Raw genomic sequence first — 26941 nt, forward strand, 5'->3', positions numbered from 1 at the left:
TTTAAATTTTTTTTTGGGGGGGCCCCCGCCCGGATTGTTCCCGTCCCCTGTTTCTGTTGGCCCCAGCAACCCCTGTTTTGGTTTCCCGGTTAATTTAGAAAATGGGATAAAATTTTTTGCCCACCCAAAAAAAATTTAAAAAACCCTTTTTTTTAGGTTTTTTCTAAATTTTAAATTGGGAATTCTAAACCTTTTTAATTAAAAAGGTTAATTTTTAGTCAAAATAGTTTGAGAAAAAAAAAAAAAAAAATTTTTTTCCCTTTTTTTTTTTTAAATTGAAAAGTTTTTCAAGAAATTCAAAAAAAAGGTTTTTTAAAAAAAATTTTAAAGGCTTTTTTTTTTTTTTTTTCTTTCTTCAAGTTTGCCCTCTTCAAATTTTTTCCCATTTTCCCCCCAAATTTTTTTCCCCCCCCTTTTTTAATTTATTGGTTGTTTAAAATAACTCATTTTCTTTCCCCCCTTTCCCCCCCCGTTTTTTTTGCTTTTAAAAAAACCAAAAAAAAAAAAATTTTTTTTTTGGGCCCTTTTTTAAAATTCCATTTTTTTTTTTGTTAGTTTTTTTATTTTTTAAAAGGGTTTTTCCCCCCCAAAAAGGGGGGGGCCCCCAAAACCCCCCCTTTTTTAAAGGCCAAAACCTTTTTTTTTAAAAAAATTTTTAAAAGGGTTTTTATTTCCCCCTTTTTTTCCCTTTAAATTAAACCCTTTGGGTTTTCTAAAAAAAAATTTTTACCATTTTTAAACCTAAGGTATGTTTGAGTTCGCCTTTGTTTTTTTGGTTTTCTAAACAAAACAGTTTTTTTGGAAAACTTAAAACAAAAAAAAAATTTTTTTTTTTTTAAATTTGTAAAAAGGGGGGGCCCGGGCCTGGGGTTTCTTAAAACCCTTTTCCCAAATCACTTTCAAAAAAATTTTTTTTTTTTCCCCTATTTTTGGGTTATTCTTTTTTATTTTTTTCACAAAAAGGGAAAAATTAAAAGGGAAAATTTTCCAGAATTTTTGTAAGCCCCCCTTTTTTTTTTAAAAATTATTTTTTTTTTAATTTTTTTTATTAAAAAATTTAAAGCAACGTTTGAAAAAAAAGAAAAATTTGGATCTTTTTTGGAGAGAAAAAAACAAGGAAATTTTTTTTAAAAAATACCAACCAACAAACCCTTTTTTAAAACTTTCAAAATATTAAAATTGGGCCATGTTTAAAAAGCTCCGACTTTAATAAAAAATTTTTTTCTTAAAAAATTTAAAACCACTTTCCCCCCCCCAAAAAGGGGGGTTTGGGTTTTCCCATTTTGAAAAGGGGGAAACTTGGGGGAAAAATAAAAAAATTTGTTTTTTTTTCCCCCCCCTGGAAGCCCCCATTTTTGTAGGTTAAGTGGTCCAAGACTGTTGAGAGTAATTAATTTTTGTCAGAATAATGTTAATTTGGAGCAGGCCCAGAACATGTGCCCCTAGTGAGGCTGGGGCTTGGTTCGCAGGTTTGGATCATCCCCGGGAAAACTTTTTGGAATTTTTAGTGAGACAGATGTTGTTTAATTTTTTTGTATTTTGTACCGCATGGGCTCGGTAATTCTCTGCCAGGTTTTTTTCCCAGAAATGAAAGGGTTGACCATCTATGCAAGTCTTTTTTAAATTTTTCCAACGGGCCCAAATTTTTTTTGAAAAAAGGCTTTATTTTTTGTGATGTTTACGGTTTTTTAAACTGTTCTGCAATGAAAAAAGGTAGGGTGTCTAATCTAATATTATATGTCAATTCCCCCCCCCCCCCCAAAATTACAGAATTTAAAAGGGTTTTTTTGCCAGTTTTCCTAACCCCTTTTTACTTTTTTGAAAATTTATTCCAGTTTAATTACGAAAAACATTTTGAAAAGGGCCCTTTTTTCCTTCAAAATGGGAGCAAATTTTATAAACAAAATTCGGGGTTTTACAGTTTTTTAATCCAAAAAAAATTTTGGGGCCAAAAAATTCCCCAAAAGGGGTTTTTTCCTTTCCATTGAATGCCCCCCAAAGAAAATTTTTTTTGGGGGTTTTTTTTGTTGGTGGAATTCTTCGGCAAAAATTTAAAAATTTCCCCCCAAAATTTTTTGGTCTGGAAATTGGGGGCCTTTCTACCCTTTCTACCCCAATAAAATTTTTAAATTTTTTCGAAAAGGTGAGTCCTTTTATATCTTATTTTGTTTTAAACAGGTTTAGTGCGAAAGTTTTTTAAGGTTTTACCGGGTTTTTTTTAAAAAAGGGGGGGGTTTTTGGGGGGGAAATTTTTTAAAACTGGGGTACCTCCCCCTTTTTTCCCCGGGGTACAAGCATAGAATTCTAAATCCATGTTTTCAGGTTCCCATAAATCAAGGTTATCAAATTTTCCCCGAAATCAAATTTTTATATTTCCTTTAAATAAAATAAAAGGGGATTTATAGTAGCCCAAAAAAATTGAAATTTATTTTTTTGTGTTCGATGATTTTATCTCCATTGTGTTAGTAATTCCCGAGATTGCGTTCGCACTTCTTGCTTGTGAATTTTTTTGGCTAAACTTGGCTTTCTCTCCATGTTCATAATAATGATGTCTGGATTTTAAATTAGTTTTTCGGTTTTTTTTTAGTTGTAAAGGGGGTTTAATTTGAATGTAAAGGCCTGCCTCCTCTTATGTAGAGTCTCCTTGGTAGTCGGGCATGTTCTTCATCTATTTAAATTTTTTTATCTCTCTACTTTCTTGGATTTATTTCTGGGGGAAAGTTTGAAAATAATCTGTCCTTTTAAAAAGGCCCTTTAAAAGGTTTCCCAGAGTGTTCCTGCAGAGATCCCCAGGGGTTATTTTTTCTCTAAAAAAGAATTCAATTTTTTTTGGATAAAAATTTCCCCAGTACAATTCTCGCCCAAACTAATAAAAGGGCCGGATTGGGGGCCCCATCATTTTGGGGGGTGAGTGTAGGGGGGCTTAGTAATTTCAGCTCCAAGATCATCGGACATGGTCCGGAAATAACAATAGCACCCCGAAACAAGATTTAATCTTAGGCAAAGTTTTATCTAAAAAAGTAATCAATCCTTGAGTAGCAATGATGTACTGGGTGAGTAAAAAGAATATTTCTTAAATTTTGGGGTTTTAAAAAACCTCCAGGGATCTGATAAGTTGTGATCAGTTAAAAACTTTGTAATTATCTTTGCGGTGTTGGTTCCCGTTCCCCTGTGGAAAGTTTTTCTAAAAGTGGATTTAGAACAAAATTTAAAAGCCCCAGCCTTTTATAAGTTTATGAGTGTTCAGATTGGGAAGGGGTTTAAAATAAATTTTTTAAATTTCCCTTACCCATCAACATTAGGTGCATAAACATTTATCAAAATCATTTTACAGTTAGATAAGTCCCCCATGACCATCACATATCCCCCTTCAGGACCCAATACACATCTGATGCTACAAATGGTACTGTTCTATGTATGAAATTCCCACCCCTCTAGTTTTTTTTGAAAAACTAAAAATGGAACATTTGGGCCCGACCAGTCTTTTGCAGCCCCGGGAAAAGTCCTTTCCCAAATAAGGGGGGTTTTCCCCCGTAAAAATACTATTTTAGCATTGGGGGTTTTTGGGGGGGAAAATTTTTTTTCCTTTTTAGTATTTTGGTTTTGCTTAAATTCTTATCGGGAAAACTATTCTGGTTTTTTTCAAATTTAGTTTTTTAAAAAATTGGCAAATTTCCCCGGTTGTTTACAAATTTTTTCTTTTTATTTATAAAAATTAATTAGAAAATATAGAAATTTTTTTCCCCCCCCCCTTTTTTCCCCGGGGGCTCCCTTGACCTTGCCCCCCGGACAGGCCGTCCCAAAAATCAAGCCCCCATGCCGGGGGCGCTTTGGGGTTAAAAAATAGAGATATCTGTTACCAATATAGTCTTTAAAGAGGAAAAGAAAGAAAGAATTTTGCACTTTAATATATATATATATATATATATATATATATATATATATATATATATATATAATACATAATACATATAATCTTCATCAATTTTGTTTCATTAAGATGATATCCCCAGATAATAAACCCAGGTGATGGTGTTAAAAATGTTCCCAAAAAAAAGCTAACAAAATCTTAATGCAGTAAAACAATAACAACCCAAAACCCAAAGGGGAGTAGAAAAGTCTCATTTAGGGTTTTCACATGAAATAATTGAAAAAAAAAAAAAAAAGGAGGGGAAAACGTAATTAAGCACAATAAAAAACAAACATTTAAACGCCCCAGTAATACTAAGTAATGATAAGTAATAAGTAAGTAATAATAATATAAAAAATATGAGAATATATTTCTGATAAAAACCCCTATTTTAAAAAAAAATAGATCAGACAGTAGATTATTAATCCTAAACTTTATCATTTACATACATTTACTCACAATTATGTATCAGAATAGTCCCGGGGTCCCGCTTTCAACCCTTTTGTTTCTGCCTCCTCCTTGCTTTTAAAAAAATAGAAATGCCCCCGCCATTTCCACTTTCCGTTTTGCGGATACAGGGGGCCCTTTTGACATTGGCTTGCCGTAACCGCTGTTTAAAATTTTTAAAAACCCCGGGGAAAACGCTGGCCAGGTCTCATGGGTAATTTATGTAAATAGTTTCCGGGGAAAATTTTGGGTAATTTATAAAAAAACTTATTGTATTGGGAAATTTTTTTTGTCATTTTGTGTTGTAAAAAAATGGTTTTGTTTGTATTTAATTGGTTGGGTGGGTTTTGGGGTTATCGCCCCTCCGGGGGGTTTTTTATTTTTTTAAAAGGGACCCAAATTTTTTGAAATGTGTCTTGGTTTGACCTTGGGAATGGCAAATAATGTTGAGCCTTTTTTTTCTGACTATCTTTCAATAAAAGATACAACAGGACAAAAGCTGTTTTTTTGCTAAGATTTTATTAAAAAAGGGCCCTTTTAGTCCCGGTAGGGGAAAAAAGGTTTTTCTTAAAGAGCTGGGTGCAGTTGCAGCGTGCAACGTAGCCACACTCGGATGCACAAGTTCTCAAATCATTAGTCTCCACGGTCGTACATTGGTGTTCAGAAGTGGGAGACAGGTGTGTTTAGAAGACTGGCATGGCAGTCTTGAAGAAATAGAGCGTACTCGAAAATAGCGTTATGTTGGGCGCTGATCAAGCAGAACTGCACGGAGAAAGGACAAACTGGCCTGAGGTGCCAGTATCCCGACAGTGTTGGATCTTCAGCACGGCAGAATGAAACTGTCTGCCGCACACCCCAAATCACCAGTTGCGGTCCTCTCCCACACGTGCACCCGCTAGTGCCTTATACAGCTGAGTTGAGCCTGAATAGTTAGACAAGTGGATCTGGCTGCTCTTCACAAATGGTTGAGTTACGCGAGGAAGCTGCAACACACTTGGCCTGCCTTGAGGTCCCGCACTTCAGGTACTCATCGACCTGCCGCCTGAGGAGTGTCAGATTATGAGCCTCACCGATTCTACCCGCGTTTTGGACAGAGAACTCAGCGGAACACAGCAGGGGGAGCTGATCAAATCCTTGACTCAGGCGAAGGTGAGAGGTGGGAGCATTTGCAGCTGACATCAGGGTCTTGTACGGAAAGGTTACCCTACTTTCCGACAGCAGCAAGGGAAGAACTCAGCTTCATGCTTCCGCTGGGCCTCTGCACAAGCGCTCCTTCGTGCAGGGAAGTCTGTCATTCGCCCAGACATTTGGAGCGAGTGCACTCACAGTGAGGCTGAACGGGCTGAAGAGGTACTACAGTTTGGGTCTCCGCATCGTCAATCATCACGCCCGCGCTTCGGAGAGCAGTTGAGCGAGGTGTAGAAAGGACCACCTGAGGGTGTGGAGGTCAGGGCGCCCAGCCATCATCAATTCCAGCAGAGACAAAAGATGGACCGCTGTTTCTGCGCGCGGAGAACCAGCATCTTTCCCGGGACTGCCCTGCTCCAAGTCCCCTGCCTGTACACATCACCTTGGAAACGACTGGAGTGAGGGCGAGGACCCTCGCTCAATTTTCAGCATCCTCCGCAATGACTGCCCTAAAGTGGGGGCTGTGGGTTTCAGGGTGGACTATACCTAGACGATTTAGACGGACGGCCATGTAGTGCCTTAGTGGACAAAGGGTCCACTATTTGTCTATTAGCAGAGAGAGTTTGCGAAACAGCTGGTCCTCTTCCAAAAGACTGGACTCCTTCTAACATCGAACTCGCGAGTGTTGCGGTGAGACGGACAAAAATGCCGGAAAGAAACTATTGACTGTAGTAGTAGGGACGAGCCAGACCAGCCACGTAATTCTGGCTCGCGGACAGTTAAGACAAATGCATAATTGGGTTAGACTTGTGGCCACTGGGAGCATGTGTCTGATGTGTCCAGGCCATCCTCGCGAGGTAATGAGACTGTGTCGCTCAATCGGGCTGGAATCATCCTGGAAGGGCTGTTAGCTTGATTTGCCTGGACACCACGGTCACGCTCCCGACGTTGTTCGAAGATGCAGGGACTGAAAGAGGACCCCCAGGAGGTGTGCAGCTCAGACCAGTGTCCCCAGCAAGGTTTTCCTCACTCGACCACCCATCCACTGAGGGAGTTGCTGCTGTGGAGGAATTGGGCCATCGAACGTGGGAACAGCTGAGCACGCCAAGCAGGAGCAACCAGAAAGTATTGAGCGACTTGTGGACATTTTGCGGCTCGAGAAGAGGACTGCACCAGAACCTCCGGTAGTCAAACACCACATTGAACTGGCCACGCCGCTCATTCGGTTAGGCCCCACAGATTGCCTCTTGCAAACGCAAGCTGTCCGAAGAATTGATTCGCTGAGATGGTAACACGACATCATTGAGCCTTCTGAAGTCCTGGGCGCACCCATGGTCATGGTGCGGAAGAAAACGGGGTTAGGCGCCCTGTGTGGACTTTCAGTTAAATGCGGTCACTCGAAAAGACTCTTACCCATTGCCTCGCATCGATGATGCATTGGACTATGTAGCTGGATCCCGTTGGTTCAGCACTTTGGACTTTGCGCAGTGGATATTGGCAGGTAGACTGGCAGCAGAGGACCGACCCAAAACTGCATTCACCATCGGACAAGGGCTGTGGCAGTTTAAGGTAATGCCGTTTGGACTTTGTAATGCACCGGCCACGTTTGAAAGACTAATGGAGCGGGTCCTAAAAGACATTCCCCGAACCCGTTGTGTGGTCTATTTAGATGACCTGCTGATTCATGCCAGAGACTTTGACCAGCGGTGCACAATTTAAGGGAGGTCCTGACGCACCAAGCCATTAGTGCGCCGGTTGCGGTTAAACCCTGAGAAATGCAATCTCTCGCCCGACAGACTCAGTTTCTAGGAGCCGTAATCAGCGAGTGGGGTGGCTAGACCCCGCAAGGTGACTGCCGTGAGTAACTGGCCCCCACCAGCCAATATCACTGAACTGCGTGAGCTTTTGGGTTTAGCCTCCTACTACCAGATGTAGAAAAACTTTGCGCCTATTGCCAGCCCTTGCACCGACTAACGAGTAAGGGCCAACAGTTTGGGTGGACGGAGGACTGCACAGCCGCCTTCCAACAGTTAAAGGCTGCCCTCGTCAGCGCGCCGGTCCTGGCGTACCCTGACCCCAACCAACCTTTGTGGTGGACACTGGCGCCAGCAATGTGGGATTGCGTGCTCTCACAGAAGGGGAGGCTGGAAAGAGTGATAGCTTATTCAGCTGCAGCCTCAGTCGACGGAGGAATTACTGTGTCACGGCGGAACTGTGGCAGTGATCCCTAGCTGACTGGCACTTTCGCCCTACCTATTGGGCACTAGGTTCACTGCGGACTGACCATGCCTAGCCTCACCTGGATGTTGAATTTCAGGCAACCAGAGGGCCAGGTGGCAAGGTGGATGGAGATTCTACAAGAATATGACTTTGAGATACAGCACCGACCGGGACGGCAGCATGCCAACGCTGATGCCCTCTCCAGGCGTCCATGCCTCAGCAATGAATGCTCGATATTGCCGGCCGCAGGAAGAAGGGGCTGGGGCCATCGTCCGCATCCGCAAGGATAGATGACACTGTTGGAGTAGGGGAGCCGTACACTATTGACCAATTGAGGCAGTTACAGGCGAGCGATCAAGCACTAGAAAAGGTAAAGGGCTGGTTGGAGACACAAGACGTCCCGACTGGCAAACCGTGTCGTCACAGGGCCTGAACTCAAAATACTCCACTCTCAGTTGGGCAACTTGGAGTTGCCGATGGCGTATCTACAGGCGTGGCACGCCGGGGAGGGAATGCCGCTACAGCTACTGGTTCCCCAGGCTTTGCGCGCCGAGGTCCCTCCGATGGGTCCACGGGCGCTGGATCCGGACATTACGGGAACGCTAAGACAGTCGCGTCGACTACGGCAGCGGTTTTATTGTGCGGTGTCGGCAAGCGCGAGCTCACGTCCACTGCTGTGACGTCTCACTGCCAAAAGGACCTGGTCAACGTTCTCGCGCGCCATTGCAGCGATACTTGGTCCGGGCACCCATGGAGAGAATTGGTGTGGGACATACTGGGTCCTTTCCTGTAACGGAGCGGAAATCGCTACGTTTGGTAGCAATGGACTACTTACCAAATGGCCAGAGGCTATGCAGTTCGGATCAGAGTGCCCCACAGCTGCCCAAAACTTCGTGGATGAAATGTTCACTCGATTTGGAGTTCGGACGAGCTCCACAGCGATCAGAGCGGAACTTTGAGAGCCGTTTGTCTCAGGGAGGTGTGTCAGCGACTGGGGTGAAAAGAGACCGGACCACCCCCTTCACCCACAAAGTGATGGATTGGTCGAGCGATTAATCCGCACCTGGCCACTCAACTGGCAATTCTGACCAGTCAAGCACCAGCGGGACTGGGACCAACATTTGCCTTTGGTCCTATGGGCATAGTCGGACAGCAGTGCAGGGTCGAGCCAATGCCGCCAGCTGGCTGATGTTTGGAAGGGAACTTCGCGCCGGTGGATTTAGTGTTTGGCTCACCCTGAGCCTGGAGATTATTAGTGCCTGAAATGGATTATTTTAGCGAGCTAAAGAGCGGCTGGACACCGTTCATCGACGGCCAGGAGGCCCTGGAGGGGGCTGGAGCCGCCAAAAGCGGGCTTATGACTCATGGGCTCATGGCCCGGCGCTGAAACCAGGGACAAAGTGTGGGTATTTTGCCCGAGCGGAAGCGGGGATTGTCCCCAAAACTAGCCACCATTGGCAAGGGACCGGAGAAATATTGGACAAAATATCGGAGGTAGTTTTCCGAGTCGAATGCCTGGGCGAGGCAGGCGGGTAGGTGCTGCACAAGGACCGCTTTAGCACCATACCACCCACTGGCCCCAGAGCAACAACACTCAAAATAGCGGTTCTCCAACCTCACCCGGCCCGAGTCAGACATGGACAGGACTGAGCCCGACACCAGTGATGGCACCTCCGGCAGGACAAAGCGTGTCCGTCACGCCAGGACATTTACGTGATTTTATCTGTGATGAGTAGGGTTGTGGGGACACTAACCCTCTTAGGAGGGCTGTGTAACAACCCGGCAGCAAGCGCGGAGTGCGCTCATGGTAATTATGTAAATAGTTTTTGGGAAATTATGGGTAATTTATAAAAGCTTATTGTAGTCGAATTTCTATTGTCATTTGTGTTGTAAATAATGGTGTGTTTGTATTTAATTGGTTGGGTGGGTTTGGGTTATCGTCCGGTTTATTTTTGTAAAAGTACCAATTTATAATGTGCTCGTGCTGACCTTGGCAATGGCACACAATAATGTTGAGCTTTGTTCTGACTATCTTCTGTAATAAAAGATACAACAGGACAGAGCTGTTTTATTGCAAGATTTTATCTAAGCAAACTACCGAGACACTGATGGCGGTGTATGGGCACGAAATGTTCTCCTTCTTAAAGAGCTGGCAGTTGCGTGCATGACGCTGGCAAGCCGCTAGCCGAAGCTCGGAGAGGTGCACGGCAGAGTTCGCTCGAAATCTTAAAAGACTCCTCCGGCCTCAAATTATAGAAGGCGGGCGTTTGATAGCTGTTGCTGGAGAGAAGTCAGGAAGGCTAATGTGCAATCTTCATATATATATCTTCTTTTTTTCCCAGGAGTTCCATCACCTCTAACTTAAATGATAACGTTCAAACGGACTATAAAAGATCTTGGTGGGGTCTGACGGTGTTTGATCCATGTCTTGGCAATGCTGCTATCTCAGATTCTGCTTTAAAGTGCCTCGATTATTTTAGAAAGTTCGATTCTAATTTCACCGGTTTAAACTTTCGATTCTCCCGCAAGCCTTCACCCTGACATTATACCTTCTATTCCCATCTTCTAAAGCAGCCAGTCTGTCTCCAAGTTTTTCTCCGAGTTTTTTTCAACTGACATTACTGCTCTTTCCTCGGCACTGGCAGCTAGATGTTCGGCTATTTCTGATCCGATTCGTGAATGTCTCACTAAGATGCTCCAATCGATCAGCAAGCGTGCTCAGTTTAGCTTGAGTTTTTCTCAATCGCTTCTTCAATTTTACCCAGCACCTGTCGAAGTTCAAGCTGTACCTCTTGACGAAGCCTTTCATTTGCCTGTTGGATTTCCTGTCGCAGACATTCATTGGCCTGTTTCATCTCCTGTTTCCATTCCTGTTTCAGTCTCTCATGTGCCTTTGCCGTTGCTTTCTCATTAGCCTTCTCGCTTTTCTTTATATCTTGCCTGAGGTCAGCGAGCAACACTTTCAGTTCAGATAGCTCAAATGTGCCTTCTTGTACCGTAGATGAAGCAGCAGACTCTGCTGAAGCCGGTGTCCCGCTTGCTCCAGTCCCGCGTGATTGCAGAACTGAAGCAGCTGACCTCCCGACCTTTTCCAGTTTCAGGTAATCCTCTCCAATCGGCGAGCTATCCACATCTGCACTCACGATCGCGCTCTCGCCCCCTTTTCGCTCAGCAGGCGACGATGTAGCGGACCGTGGTCCCGAGGAGTCTGTACTTTCGCCCATCTGATCCAGGTCTGTCTCTGAGAGGCCGTATCTCGAACTAGGGCTTGCTGATCGCAGCTTGGATGTAGCTTTAGTCTTCGATTCTTTCGGACCCCCCTTCTTGTTGGCCATGTTTATATGTGTTTACATATACTGTAGCGGTCCCTCTTGGGTTGAATAAATACAGGATATCTCAGAATAATAAGCAAATAATATGAAAAATAGCACCACTGCTAGCGGAGCTCCACTTCAGACGTCCATCTCTCGCATCGGACGAGACCAACCAACCGGTTTCTTAATGAGAAGCCAATTCTTGCTGTTAATTAAAGCCGTTATTGAATATCAAGACTTGTTGCTGCTCTCTTTCTGCCACAGCAGACTATTGATTTTCTGTTTTTTTCTAAGACCACCGTCAAGATGTTTTGGCGACCTGAGCAGACCAACGTAACCAAGACCTTCACCTTTCTTTATTTTCAGGTTAGCTGGCTTGTTTTGTGTCTCATTATTGTTTGGCTGCACATTAAGGAAAAAGAAACAACTAAAGGGTCCAAGTCACGTCAATTAAAACGAAGGTAAAACCAGTGAATCAGCAGTGAAAACGGATCACTAATTAAGAAGATGGTTAGAATGAAAACCTGCAGCCACTGCAGCCCACCAGGACTGGAGTTCGACACCCCTGGTTTAGATGAAGAACAACGCCCGGGTACAAATGAGACACACAATATGCAACATTGTGTGGCTGAAAAAATGACTGGAGCAAACATTTCAATCTCATCTTCATTTTGAAAGAAATAAGTGGATAGGACTGGTGAGCTTTGCTGGGCCGAATCGCCTGTTCTCGTCTCGATTGTTCTAATGTTCATCTGAGGAGACTCTGGCTTTAGTGACCCCAAAAGACAAGTATGCTGTGCGAGAACCACCCAAAGATTTGTCAGCCACTGACAAAACCAGCCACTCGACCTAATTCTCAATCATTTACGACAACTACGGTAGCGGGAAAGGTTCGGTGTTTCCCTGCAAAATGGTATAAACAATTGAAAGGGATCGATTATGTGGAAGCGTAAAATACGCCGAAGATTCTCATCTTGAAAGAAGGCTCTAGGAGACAGAGGATAGGCAAACAGAGAGATTAGCTTTATTGCAATAAACAATAGGATGGACTCAACATAATTAAGTCAAACTGAGCTGAGCCCCTAATATATTGTAATTCTTATCTCCAAATGCCCCCCTTCCAGACTAGTTTCCCAACATCTATTGTTTTGAGGTTCCCATGATGTTTTCCCCACTCTGCACCTCTACCCATAACAATAAACAGTAATTACGCACAGAAATGTTGCGTACGAACATTTCCACATTCAAATCGCAATGTATAAAACCTAAACTTGACGTAAAGCCACACACATTTCCACGGTAGCTCATATCCTGTCGTACGCAAGTTTTCCACTCGGTTTTGCAGACTGGCAGCACCCAGCGTCAAAGCAGTGCTACTGTTCCAGTGTGGTGTCCCTTTCTTTTTTAGATCCACATCCCTGACGCAGCTTTATAAATACACTGAAATTAACCGTATATTGTTTATTAGTTTAATGCATCTGATTGTAATGAACCTGTAACAATATAATGGTGCACAGAATGGTCAAACTATTCTAAATACCATAGCTGCTTTAGCGTTGTTACTCTCACTGCACCTTCTTCTTCTTCTTCTTTTGCCATTGTCTTTTCACAGAAGGCTGAGCTTAAGGGCTATTTATATTGATTTGCATATTCAAAGAGGCGTAATTCTGGAAGGAGTTGGGTAGGGACAGCAGGCGTGTGCACGTGCGTTACTTTTCACGCTGATCGGGATTTATGGAGCGGAAGAACGTGGAAGTTTGTGTACGCACAGATTCCTGCATCTGGATTTTTCTGTGCGTACGCACATTCCCGCTTTTGTGCTTATAGTGTGAGTTCTACGCACGCCATTATACATGAGGCCCCTGATGTTCCAGACCTTCTCATAACAATATTCTTGTTGGCAGGACATCTTTGCCATCTGGCAATAAGCATCACCCGATTACCCCTCCCTTCATTCTCAAAGCCTAGTGGCAATTAAGTTGAGATCAGAAGGGCCCGAGTATGAAAACTGGACTGCTTAATTAGAATTCAATAAATTTCTCCTGCATTTCTCAAAACAGAGTTTGCCTGCTTGTTCCTCAGAGGGCATGATGACCTCCATCTCAAAGCTCGACTCACAGAAACTCAAAACAAGGCAAGAGGCCTCTCTAACAAAATAAATGGTCCGCTTCCAACTTGCAGGTGCCCCCCCCTTGCTCCTATCGCAGGCTGTCCCTATCTATCCTTCTCCCCATTCTCCTGGCAATTACATGCGCCTTTATTTAACGATTTGCTTGGCATACCTAATTTGTGCTACTGCTTACACTAATTTAATACCTAACCATCCAGCCAGTATCCAAGCTGCTATATCCTAACTACAGGGTCACGGGGGTATGCTGGAGCCAATCCCAGCCAACACAGGGCGCAAGGCAGGAAACAAACCCTGGGCAGGGCGCCAGCCCACCGCAGAATATTAATACTTATAAATTTTCATATTTAGTTTGTGCTAATACATGAATAACTTTTTATTTTCCATAATTACAGTATATTTAAAGATGCCATTTGGAACAACGTTTGATTGCCTTGATCATTTTTGCTCCACTTTTGCATAGTCCTAATAATTCAGTTATGTGAATGTCTCACAGTATGAAGAGCTGGATTTTTTGGGGGAAATGTGCCCTTATATATCCTACTAAAAACTAGAACGGCCATTTTTAAACACCCTAAAATCTATTTCTGGCTACTCCTCTGCAACAAGGAGAGACCGAGTTCACATCTCAGGTGCTCCTTGCATCCTCATGGGTTGAATGTTCTCCCTGAGTCTGCGTTTGGGTTTCCTCGCACAGTCCTGGACATGCAGCAGGGACGTTCTTAGGCATACGCAAACTATGCATCCGCGTAGGGCCCTGACCTGTGAGGGGGGCCCCCGGCCAGGCCCAGACTTATTATTATTATTTTTTGTCAGGCTGTGGGCCCGGGGCCCCTGTCATGCCCCTGGCACTGCAGCCGTCTGTGCCAGTCCCTCACGTCGTGTGTCACACATGACCCAAGAGCGACTGAATGGTTTGGCATTAATATCAATTGAGCAAGATGTTCGTAACTGATAAAGGATTTCGCCAGGATGAAAGTGCGGAAAGTAGATTTCTTATGTTAATTAAAGTCTTCAGGAAATTCAGTTCAGTGCATCTCTTAGTCTTATTAACAATGGTAATTTATTATCCAAGTGTGCAGTCTTCACCTAAATCCCTAATAATATTGTCACGTCGTCGTAACTTTGCCAAATGCACTATAGCAAACATTAATTTTAGAGATTCGTTTCGGATTCATTCAGAGAGATCCCCATAAAATCATGAAATATCCCTATATTACCGGCCTTTACCAGATCCAGAACAAAATCAATATTTTACCACTCTGCATACACACAAGCGTACATGTAGGCCTACTGGTCATCTAAGGCCTTTTCTGGATGTTTTATTAGAACACCTTCCTGAGCTCCGGGGGGGGGCTCTGCCCCCCACGACACCAAACCAGCCAGGGCCTGCACATTTCTGAACCACGTATGACCCTCAAACTGCTAAGAACGGCCCTGCATGCAGGCTAGATGGACTGGTCGGTGGCGTGTAGAGGAGGGGGCCGTGTGGGCGACAGCCCTGTGCATCCATATCTGGGGTGAGGGCATCCAATCCAAAGAGTGTTGCTCTCTAGGAGAGCCCTGTTTTCGAAAATAATTCTAATTTTAACATGAACAAATTTAAATTGTTATAACTCATTCTCAGTGTAGCACTATGACTTCTGAGCGCTGTCAGTGCTCACACTAGTCCTGACCGGACCCATCGCAGCAAAAACAGGCCTTCCCTTGAAAACATTACGTTTATTTCACATGGGACAGGAAATTGAACCCACGTGTCAAACGACCTTGAAAAGGGGCTTCAGTGCGACTTGAGAGATGCTCCGCCCCCCCCTTTCTCCCTCAGCCCCCTGTGCGCAGTGAACGTGTTCAGAGTCATTTGTCCAACCCCAGTGTTTTCTGAGACCGAGTTCACCTCACTTATTTTATCTCTCGTGGTCTTTTTCTAGCTGGTCCAGTAAGGTAAGACAGAGAAATATTCAGTCTGTGTAGCCCGAGGTGTAGCAGCCCTTGATTTCAAAAGAATCGATGCACAGAGAGTCTCAGACTGGTATGTTTATCTTTATTTATGACTCAAACTGTGGCTCTTTATTGTAGTCGTATATCGTCACAAGCACCGTGAAAACTATAAAAAAAAATATAAACGTACATTTGTTTAACATTCTACAAAGAAACCGAACAAACGAAACAACATACAATTAATTCCATACCTCGCTCTGCTTACCAAGGGGTGCAACAAATCTAAAGGTCACCATTTCAGAGATCGTGTTTGTCCTCACTGATTCTTCACACTTCTGGTATTGCATGATGTTACGTTCCCTACGTGCGGAATGATTCCACGGTCATTTACACGAGTTATTGGAGTAAGTGTGGTGTAGCGGGTCCACAGCTCAGGTCAAAAAGGCCAGTTTTAAATAGATAATCGCCGCACTCGTGGCTTAGAGACAGGGTGTGGTAGTGTGGCCGGAGCGGTTCTCGGGTGAATTCGTGATGTGGGCGGTCCTCGCTTAAGTGCGCAGGTGAGGAATCGTCTGCGTCCATAATTGATGCCGAGAGCTATGGCAGGCCGTTTTAACATTTAATCTGTTTTACATGATATGAGCAGTTACAATGCTGATATTGTTGCTTTTAAATTTATATCAAGCTTTTGAAATTTGATATCACACATTTGAAACTTAATTTCAATAAAGAGAGCTTAAATGCTTCCATAGTATGGCAGGTCACTTTAACATTTAATCCATTGGTCATTTTATGAAATTTAATATCGAGCTTCTCAAATTTGATATCACGCTTTTGAAATTTGATATCGAGCTTCTCAAATTTTGATATCACGCTTTTGAAATTTGATATCGAGCGTCTCAAATTTGATATCAAGCAATCAATTTCAAAAGCATGCTATCAGATTTCAAAAGCTCAATATCATATTTGACAAGTGATATCAAATTTCAAAAGCATGCTATCAGATTTCAAAAGCTCAATATATTTGACAAGTGATATCAAATTTCAAAAGCATGATATTAAATGTTATAAACATGATATCAAAATGAGAAAATATGGTGTGAGAGTTTAAAATGCATATATATTTGCATTTCAGCTGTCATATCAAATTTCAAGAACATTATATCAATTTTCAAAAGCACAATATCAATTTTTAAAATGTTGATATCAAATTTTAAAAGCGTGATATCAAAATTTAATAAGTATATCTAATTTCAAAGTGCTGATATCAAATTTAAAACTAATGATATTTAAGTTTTGAAAGCACATATCAAATTAAATGGATTAAATGTTAAAACGGCTTGCCATAGAGAGCTGCTAATCGCCACACCTGAGCCACGTCCCTGTAGTATATAATAGAAAGAGGTTGGAGGGGAGAAAAAAAGAGAGAAAGAACGTGGGGTTAAAGTTGAAGAAGGTGGCAGGAAGGAGAAAGCCGGTGCGAGAGCAGACTTACGGAGATTAATAAAGGAAAAAAAATGATTTTGTTAACTAAAATAAAACTGAAAAAGTCTGAAAACGAGAACTAAACAAAATCAAAACATAAATGCTAAATGCTACTAGTTTTTGTCATTTTAATGTCTTTCACCATACTAGCCTTACAGCATAATGTACATGTGTGTCAGTATATTTATTAAATAATATTTGAAATCGCTCAGTCATAAATTTGTTTAGAACCGAGCATTGATTCGTGTGCATTCTGCATCCATCTGCAAATATCACCCTGAACTGCCACGTCTTTTAATTTGATGCCCAACCTCTCACGTGGCACCTTTTATGAAATGCTCTCTGAAAGTCCACATTAATCATCTCCTCTGCTCCTCTCTGGTCGTATCCTTTTGTTGTCTCCTCATAGAATTCCAGCCTGTTAGTAAAACACGACCTCCTAACAGAACAAGATGCAGAGGACAGAAAGATACGGAAGAAGATGATCCGCTGTGGCAACCCCTAATGGGAGCAGCGAAAAGAAGTAAAACACGACCTCCCTCTTCTGAACCCATGCTGACTGTCCTGTCCTTGCCAGGCGTTGCTCAATCTTATCCTTAATAATTCCTTCCATTAATTTTCCTGTGATGCACGTTAAGCTTACTGGCCTATAGTTGCTTGGAACTGCTTGGTCACTCTTTTTATGTAATGGGATAACATTTGCCATTTTCCAGTCCTTCAGAATCTCTCCAGTGCACAGTGACTTCCTAATAATATGTGTCAAGGGTTTCTATCTGCACTCGCCAGCCTACTTAAGAACTTGAGGGTAAATGTTATCTGGTCCTGGTGATTTGTTTGATTTCAGCCTATTTAATCTGAGCAGCACTTTGCTTTTATTTCTATTGCATTCCTTTAAATATTTGTGAAGTATGCTGGGCATTTGAAAGGTGCTTTATAAATGAAATGTATTATTATTATTATTGTTACTATTACGTGCCATGAGTTCAGGTTTGATTACTAGCCTGGTCAGTGTCTGTGTGGAGTCTGCATGTTCTCTCCATTTGTGTATGTGGACTGAGTGAGTGTAACTTCAGTTATTGTTTAACAGCTGGATAGCTGAAGTGTGCCACTCAGTCAGGTCAGGTTGGGGACCCTGCACTGGTACAGCTCATTGCCACCTCAAACACACAATGAAACACCTCTGGATCCTGGTTGGTGATCCCCCCAGGCAGACCCCTGGAAAATGACCCTCTATATGCCGCAGCCAGGTGTTATGTGGGTGTCCCCTTGGCCTGGTCCAGCTGCTCGGGCCCTCAAAAATGAGGATCACCTCGGGTAAACGCACCATATGGCCGTACTACCATAACTGACACTCCCTCACAATGCAGGTAATGTGTCTTATTCGGGACCAAGTCACACCAGCGGTACCCAAGGATTCTCCAAATAGACACAGTACCGAAGAAGTCCAGTCTTTGTCTCAGGTCACTGGAAAGCATCCATGTCTCGCAACTATATAGCAAAACAGGAAGCACCAGGAGCCTCATGTATAAAAGGTGCGTACACACAGAAATGTTCCATACAAAAGTTTCCACGTTCAAATTGCGATGTATAAAACCTAAACTTGGTGTAAAGCCACACACATTTCCACGGTAGCTCATACCTTGCTGTACGCAAGTTCAGAGCTCGGTTTTGCAGACTGGCGGCACCCAGCGTCAAAGCAGTGCTACCGTTCCAGTGTGGTTACCCTTTCTTTCTTAGACGCACATTCCTGACGCAGCTTTATAAATACACTGAAACTAATCACATATTGTTTATTAGTTTAGTGCATCTGATTGTAATGAACCTGTAACAATATAATGGTCCACTTAAATATAATGGTCCAGGGAATAGCCATAGTTTTCCAAAAACCATAACTGATTTAGCGTTGTTACTCTCACTGCGTCTTCTTCTTCTTTCAGCTCCTCCCGTTAGGAGTTGCCACAGCGGATCATCTTTTTCCATATTACTCTCACTGCACCACTCGGAGTATTTATATCACTGTATCTGAGTGTGAATCACAGCAGCAGCCGATCGGAAAGAGAATTATCGGGATACAGCATCAAGCACACGCTGTCTCAGCCACGGCAAAACACTTCAGAGCCTTTCCTGTACGGACCTCGCGATTCACAAACAGTTTCATCCCAAGAACTCTAAACGCACTCAATCAGATTGTGTGGCGATTGGGTATTTGGAGACAGAACAGTAAGGACAGGAATTGGAGGTTAGTACGTTTGAAAGAGACAGTACTGCTGCAATAATTTCATCAAAGGTCGTGCACAATCACTGCGCCACCGTGTTCCCATGTTTAATAACGTGCTTTAACTCCTATCATCATGAAAAAGATATCACGTATACATCTCAGTATTTTAGTTATTCAGAGAGCTGTAATCTCATGAATGTAATGGATTCTGTGTCCTGTCGGAGGAAGAGAAAGCAGAAGCACATAGTGATTCACACACACAGAGCACAAAGAAGATCAAGTACAAAACAAAGCATTTAATGTGCCACTTTAGTTAAAATGGGATTTGAGAAACTAGTTAAACGATTTTAAGATGACGTTTATGATGTTCTACTTTAATGACAAAATAAACTACGTGATTAAAGTGGAAATTTCGAGATTGAAGTTGACATTTCGTGCTTTTTCCCACTGTGTGCCTATTTTTTTTTTCTCTGTACCCTAATAAGATTTCATATGACACTCAGACGGTGGGCTACGTCTCGCCTTTTCACGACGACTTTGATATCTGACAGCTTCTTTTTTTATTTCGGGCATTGTGCGACTTTGTGAACTTGAGCTTTCGAGTTTCTCCGACACTCTGTCATTCGATCGACTTCTTTTTCTTGTTTATCCCACTGTTTAAACCAACAAATAATACGTTTTTCTTTGCCTCCACTTGGTATTCGTTGAAATTCTTATATTTTCCCCATTGTCTTTTCACAGAAGGATGAGCTTAAGGGCTATTTATATTGATTTGCATATTCAAAGAGGCGTAATTCTGGGAGGAATTGGGGTGGGACAGCAGGCGCGTGCACGAGTGTTACTTTTCACGCTGACCGGGATTTATGTAGCGGAAGAACATGGAAGTTGGCGAACACCCAGATTCCTGCTTCTGGATTTTTCTGTGCGTTCGCACATTCCCGCTTTTGTGCTTACGGCATGTTATAGTGCGAGTTCTACGCACGGCGTTATACATGAAGCCCCAGGACTCTAAAGACTTGGACTTTCATTATTTTGCAGAGATGTCATTGTCAATTTATTTATATAGCACATTTGAAACAACATAGGAATGCTGTGGCCAAAGTGCTTTACAATAAAAGAAGAAAAAACATATAATTAACATAAATAGAAATAAAATAAAAGAACATAAATAAAATTCTGTAAATAATAAATAGAAGTAATGTTACATAATCATGTGGTATAGCGGGTCCACAGCTCACTGGGCAAAGGCCATTCGTTTTAAATAAATGATCACCGCGCTCGCGGCTTAGCGAGGGGACGTTGGGCCATAGTGGGCCGCGGGACTATCCGTAGGGTGGGCGTTTCTCACCTAGTGCACAGGTGAGGAACTGCCCGCATTCTAGTGATGGGAAGTTCGGATCATTTTACTGACTCGGATCTTTGAGTCTCGTTCAGCAAAATGAACAAATCATTTTTCGAGTCATTTCGTTCAATTCTCTTTCCGGCTCAGACTGCATAGGTTAAGCTTATGGGGCTGTCACGTGATGAACGAACGACTCGAAACAGGTGAATCAATTCCAATACAGAAACTATAGGAAGTTGCGAAAATCGCATGCGCCGACTGAACGAATCACTCCCACGAGACGACTCGTTCTTCCCGAGTCACATTAAAGATTCGTTCAAAATGAACGAATCGTTCAAGAACGACCCATCACTACGGCGCATTCGTGATTGTCCCGTGGCTAATGCTGCAGCTGCTGTCACCCTCATCATTTTAAAAGAAGCGCGAGTCGGTTGGGAAAAATTGAAAAAAAAAGATCGAGATCAAAAAAGAGAGGAAAAGAGGACGGAGGTTACAGGGCGCGAGGAAGCAGGCGTGTGGTGGCCGCTGATCGGCAGCGAGGGCAGCTGTGAGGAAGCTGGGTGTAGGGCCGTCACCCGGGTGTTTGAGTGGATGTTGCTCCGCTGAGCGATCAGGTAGCGGGAGTGACCAGTAGAAGGCGACGAGCCGCAGAAGGCCGTGGAAAGGTCGGGAGACTTGGTGGTGGAGTCCCCAATGTGTGCGTCCTGGCCATTGGTGGAAACTAAGTCTCGGGGACTGGGATGAGTGCCAGACCGAAGCCAGGGATCGGGAGGTCTCCAGTCTCATGTGTGTGTGTAGAAGAGGGCAGCTGCAGAGAGCGTCTTGCCTGCTGCTAAGCCCAAACGGGATAAGCAGGTGAGACGCTAACAGAAACGATGCACCGGATTTGTTGTTGTTTTAAAGACTGCTTCCATGAGAAGATTTTAACCTCTGGTTTTTAAGGATTGTGTTTTTTTCTATTTATTTATTTTAACCTCCATGTTCTCTTATTGGATTAGTTATTTATTGAATTTGAAACTACTGCACTTTATGGAACACTGTTTTGATTGTTTCTTTTAATAAAAGCACTGATGCATTTTTTTTGCACCAGCCCTTGCTCAATTGTTTATTTGCCTCCATTGACTAGCTCACTCGGTTTCATTATCGACGGTGTTGGGTTCAAGTGCTTCCAAAAATCAGATGGGAGTGTGGAGCCAGAACCCACATAGTCACAAATCACAACATCAGTATTACTGAAGGTCACGGAATACAAGTGAATAGAAATGAGTCTTTAATCTCGTTTTGAATTGTCAACGACTCCTTAATGTGATGAGGTAAAGAGTTCCATAGATTGAGATGCCACAGCTGTCCCCCTTAGTTTGACACTCGGTACGAGGGACAACAAGAGACAACTGACCAGAAGATCTCAGCACTCTGGATGGCTGGTGTAAAGCACACAATTCAGATAAATAGGCAGCAGCGAGCCCATGTAAAGATTTAAAAACTAGCAGCAAGATTTGAAAATCAATTTGAAAACTGACAGGCCGCCAGTATAAAGAAGCTAATATTGGAGAAACAGAATCAGACTTTCTTGCCCCAACCAGAAAGCGAGCGGCAGCATTCTGGACCAACTGTGACTTACGTATCAGAGATTTACTAATCCCAGAATACAGCGAGTTGCAGTAATCAGGCGAGAGAAGATAAAAGCAGGAGTAGCTTTCTCAAGATTCCTAGAAGATAAAAAAGGCTCGATCTTACCTAATAGACGAAGCTGGAAAAAGCAACTCTTGACTACAGAATTAAGTTGTTTCTCAAAAGAGAGGTTACTGTCAAAGATAAGACCAAGATTATGGACTTGAGGTTTGGAAAAGACAGAGAAAGAGCTGAGAAGTCCAAGACCAATTTTGGCTTCAGCTTATGGACCTGCTATAAGCACCTCCATTTTATTTTAATTCAGATCAAGAAAATTATTTTTCATCCAGGATCTTAGTTCAGAAAGACAGTTGTGGAGTTGATTTATTGCAGAGTTGCAGACAGGAATATAAACCTGAGAATCATCAGCAGAGCAGTGAAGAGAAACGTTAAATATCCTAAAAATAGGGTGAAGGTATATAGAGAATAAGACAGGACCTAAAATGGATCTCTGAGGAACACCACATTTAGGAGGAGCAGTAGACGACGAAGAGGAATTTAAAGTCACTGAAAAGTGTCTACCAGTTAGATATGACCTGAACCAGTTAAGAGCGGCCCATTTAAGCCCATCAAGATGTTCACGCCGCAACAGCAATGTCTCCTGGTCAATAGTGTCAAAGGCAGCGGACAAGTCAAGGAGGACGAGGACTGCAGAGTCACCTGAGTCAGTAATAATAGAGATGGCATTGAATACTTTCAGGAGGGCCGTCTCAGCACCATGATAACGCCTAAAGCCAGATTGGTAGATCTCAAATAAATTATTGGAGTTAAGGTGATCGACCAATTGATTTATAAATAATTCTTTCTAATATTTTAGCCAGAAATGGCAATTGGGAAATCGGGCAAAAATTGGCTAAAACTCCAGGATCTAATTCTGCCTTTTTTAGACAGGGACGCACCACAGCATGTTTTAAAAAATGAGGGCACAGCTCCCTCACTAATAGAACCATTGAGAATGGCCAGTAAAGATGGACCCAAAACATCAAAGGTGTGGTGGTACAACATCAAGAGGACAGAGAGCTGGTTTAAGGGTGTCCATAGTTCTTTTTAACTGTGAAAGTGAGACAAGATTAAAAGATTCCAAGACAATACCATGATTAACAGTAGGAAGTTCATAGTCAGTTGGAAGAATACCACAACAGATTGATCAGTTTTATTGATTTTACTGACTTATTGAAAGTAATTCGAGATATCTGGAGTGCCACACACCTGTTTTCCAGCAACCTCATGACCCCACCCATCATGTGTCATTCAGCTCCCACAATTGACAAAATTTGTTTATCCTTAAATGTGTCGTTAAATGACATCCTAGCTTGAGCTGACTTGCAGCTCCTCAGATTTTGTTTGTTGCTTAGTAAGTAGATGATCTGAGATGTCGCCATAGCAGATGTTCAGTATTTAATGTAAATGGAAGGCTTGTACAAATGCGGTATATGCATGGAAGGATCAGGAGAGAGAGCATGTTCAGGGCATTATCTCCCTGGAACGCTAGAGGGCAGCCCACCTGGCTTGCAGCAGAGCCTGGAATTTCAACCCTGCCGCCAAGGGGCACCGAGACGATTTTTCAGCTCTTGGTCGCAGCACTGCTGCTGCTGGAAAAAGGTAGTTGAGCACCTGGAGCACATCCGGGTGTCTTATAAAGGGAGCCAACGGCTGGTACTACGAGAGCCAGAGTCCGGTGGAAGGAAGGCAGGGGGATTGGAGAAAGAAAGGTGAAAATTGTGCTGTGTTTGCTGTGCTTGCGACTTGTGACTGTGCCATGAACATGAGAAAAATAAAATGTGTGTGCTGAACTTGTGGCCCATGTCGGGCTTTGTGCGGCAGGAGTGCCCTCTAGTGGCCACAATAAAAAAAACTTTCAATTCGATTTCTGCTCTTATTGTTACTAACTCACTTCAAGTAGGGACGTCAATAGTATTTAAAAAAAAATAGCAAAGTTAGAATTCCTTAGGGAAAAAATACACTTTCAAACTTTGGAAAGTGGGAGACGACATGTCGTCTGCATTAGGAGGTATCACAAATGAGATCAGATTATGCCAGCCTTGCTCCCAATGCTTACTGAGATGAGCTCCAGACTCCCTATGATCCTCTTTTGGATAAGCAAGTTTAGTTGTGATCTTCATTTTACGTTTCTTTTAATTAGTTCTTGCCAACTTAGGAATTAGAGTTCAGATTTCTGACAAATTATGTCAGACAAATGTCTCTCAGGCTTTTTTTTTTTTTTTTTTTTTAGCTAACATTCTGTCAAACACCTTTTCCCAATTTGAATTCACTGATGATTTTTTTTATTTGAAATGAGTTTAAAACAATAAAATTAGCAAAGGAAACAAAAAGGCAAAACAACTCACAGGTTTGGATTGGAGGACAGCCGATCAGTCCGACTTCTTATGTCCTGAGGGCCGATCCAAAAACACTCCGATATCCCGCTTTGACGAATCAAAGACATCTGCAAGGACAGACCAACAGAAAAGGTAATTCTCAGGAATTCACATAAGGGTATTAAAATAATTACTTTTGGATCACAACAGCACATCCTGCAACATCCACCTCATGGTCACCGGCAGCCTTGGCCTGTCTTATACGTCAGTGGCATCAAAGCAGCTTCTCCTTCATTCCTTGTTTTCGCAAGACTTCCTCACTGCCAAGTACCATCTTATCGAAGTAGCCTTGCCCATGATCACTAACTCTGATAGGTAGATAGATAGATGTGAAAGGCACTATATAATAGATAGATATGAAAAGCACTTTAAAATGATAGATGTGAAAGACACTATATAATAGACAGATAGATGTGAAAGGCACTATATAATAGATAGATAGATATGAAAAGCACTTTAAAATGATAGATGTGAAAGGCACTATATAATAGATAGATAGATGTGAAAGGCACTATATAATAGACAGATAGATATAAAAGGCACTATATAACAGACAGATAGATGTGAAAGGCACTATATAATAGATAGATAGATGTGAAAGGCACTATATAATAGATAGATAGATATGAAAAGCACTTTAAAATGATAGATGTGAAAGGCTCTATATAATAGATAGATATGAAAAGCACTTTAAAATGGATAGGTAGATAGATGTGAAAGGCACTATATAATAGATAGATCAATCAATATGAAACACTATATCATAGTGTTATATAGATAGATTAATTAATATGAAAGGCACTATATGATAGACAGTATCATCACTGGACAGATGCTTTGTTTAGTTTGTCTCCAGCGCTGAGCACCGCAGCACACCAAAGGACCAAAGGCCTCTCATAAGGTGTCCTCTTCATATCCTGTGCTAATGGCTGCCAACTTTGTTCCACAGCTTTTTAACTCATGTGAGTCTAAAGCCTTTAGGAAGCTGAACTCTGCTGAATGTTTTCCTGGACACAAAGTGGTAGAGAACCAGTGAAACTTGACTGTGTGGAGCCGCAGGTTCTTTACAAGAACTAAAACCTTTACCAGATGCTCATTGAACTTTGAGCTCACCCTTAGTGCTTGTGCTCCAGTGATGGGCTCATCTTGCAGACTCCCGTCTTTCACGATAGTTCAGGCAGTGCTGCTACCCAGTATCTTTAAGTCCCTAAACCTTACTGGAATGAGGAGATTTAATTCTTCTAAGCTCCACTGCCAGAGTGGGGATGCCATCCATTCCACAAAGTCTCTAGGGAGTTTGTTGTGTTGTTGTGAAGTTAAGCTTCAAAGTTCTGAGATGGCAAATTTATCTGAAGTGTCTCACAGTTCCCTGGCTCTGGGTGGTATTCAGAATGATGGACTGATAGATTGATCAGTCAAATCTAGAAGACTAGATGAAAAGGACACTATCTGCATAATTTAAATGAGTAGATGAATCCAAGATGAAGCCTGCAACTCTGGTGAAAGTGGTGGTAGACGCCAAGAGGGATTTGAATAGAAAATACTAATAATTCAAAAATTTCAGCCAACAGTTTAACATTTAATAGTACAAAACTGTCACATAACTTAAAAGGCTTAGTGGTTGTCTTTGGAATAAATTACAGTTGTGTGGCCGTGTTGGAGGTTATCTACTCACTGCTGAAACAAGGCAGTTAAATCTAAATAAATGGAGAATACATTTTCTGGTGTTAAGCCATCCTTGTGTTATTTGTGCATTTCAAAAGCATTAACGGTGGCGCAGTGGGTAGCGCTGCTGCCTCACAGTAAGGAGACCTGGATTCGTTTCCCAGGTCCTCACTGCGTGGAGTTTGCATGGGTGTCCTCCCACAGTCCAAAGACATGCAGGTTAGGTGCATTGGCGATCCTAAATTGTCCTTGGTGTGTGTGTGTGCCCTGCTGTGGGCTGGCACCCTGCCCAGGGTTTGTTTCCTGCCTTGCACCCTGTGTTGGCTCCAGCAGACCCCCATGACCCTGTAGTTAGGATATAGCAGGTTGGATGATAGATGGATGTATGGATTCACTTATTAAATAAAAAATATAAGTTTCAATTGAATATAGTAATGAGCGTAACACAGATTGCAGAAGAAGGGTTTTGATCCACCTGTGGACTGTCCTTTCAAACATCCTGTTTATATTTCTTACTGGAGACTCACCAGGTCCTTGGCGTCTTCAATCACAGCAAGATGAGCCCCCATGGAGGAGCAGTTGGATTTACTTTCCTCCCAGGTTGCTTTATTAGTTGATAGATAATAACAGCTTGTATTCAGTCGCATCCATTCCTCAGGACAGCATTTGCTCGAGAGCACTCCTGTAAGTTAGACAGGTAGATATTTTTAGCAGCGTGGATGTCCAATGCTGTTCTTCACCACTAGGTGGCACTGCACAACCGCAGCTGTTTGCATTGTCAAAATTTGACTTCAGTGGATGCAAACGAAAAGGTAAAATAATTAGCAGTATGGATATCGTGGAGCCTACCCTGCTAAGTGTTTTTAAATAACGTTAAATTGAGTAGAAGCAACTAGAACAATTACAAGAAATACGTTGGCAATCCCAAGTCTCTTGTTGTTTATTTTTATGATCTTTAAAAATGGACAAAGGGAAGCTGATCGAGTAATTAGTCCTTCATGAGAAAATAAATATAATCAGTTTATACAGCATGCATCAGTTGCACGGCTCATAATAACTAGTATAGCACTTAAAGCAGTTGAGATCTTTAAAAAGAT

General features: G+C 42.5%; 1 protein-coding gene across 1 annotated transcript in view; it reads right to left on the reverse strand.

The window, feature by feature from the left end:
* Window positions 1–26595, reverse strand: part of LOC120515245 (killer cell lectin-like receptor subfamily G member 1) — a 40915-nt gene extending 14320 nt beyond the window's left edge. The window contains exons 1-2 of the mRNA XM_039736065.1: window positions 26372–26595; window positions 24150–24247 (exon numbers count right to left, since the gene is read on the reverse strand). Of these exons, the coding sequence (XP_039591999.1) occupies window positions 24150–24247; window positions 26372–26491 (218 nt within the window). The 5' untranslated portion in view covers window positions 26492–26595. The remainder of the gene's footprint in view (window positions 1–24149; window positions 24248–26371) is intronic.
* Between the last annotated feature and the right edge of the window lie 346 nt (window positions 26596–26941).

Source organism: Polypterus senegalus, chromosome 14, assembly GCF_016835505.1.
Source record: "Polypterus senegalus isolate Bchr_013 chromosome 14, ASM1683550v1, whole genome shotgun sequence".
NCBI lineage: Eukaryota > Metazoa > Chordata > Cladistia > Polypteriformes > Polypteridae > Polypterus > Polypterus senegalus.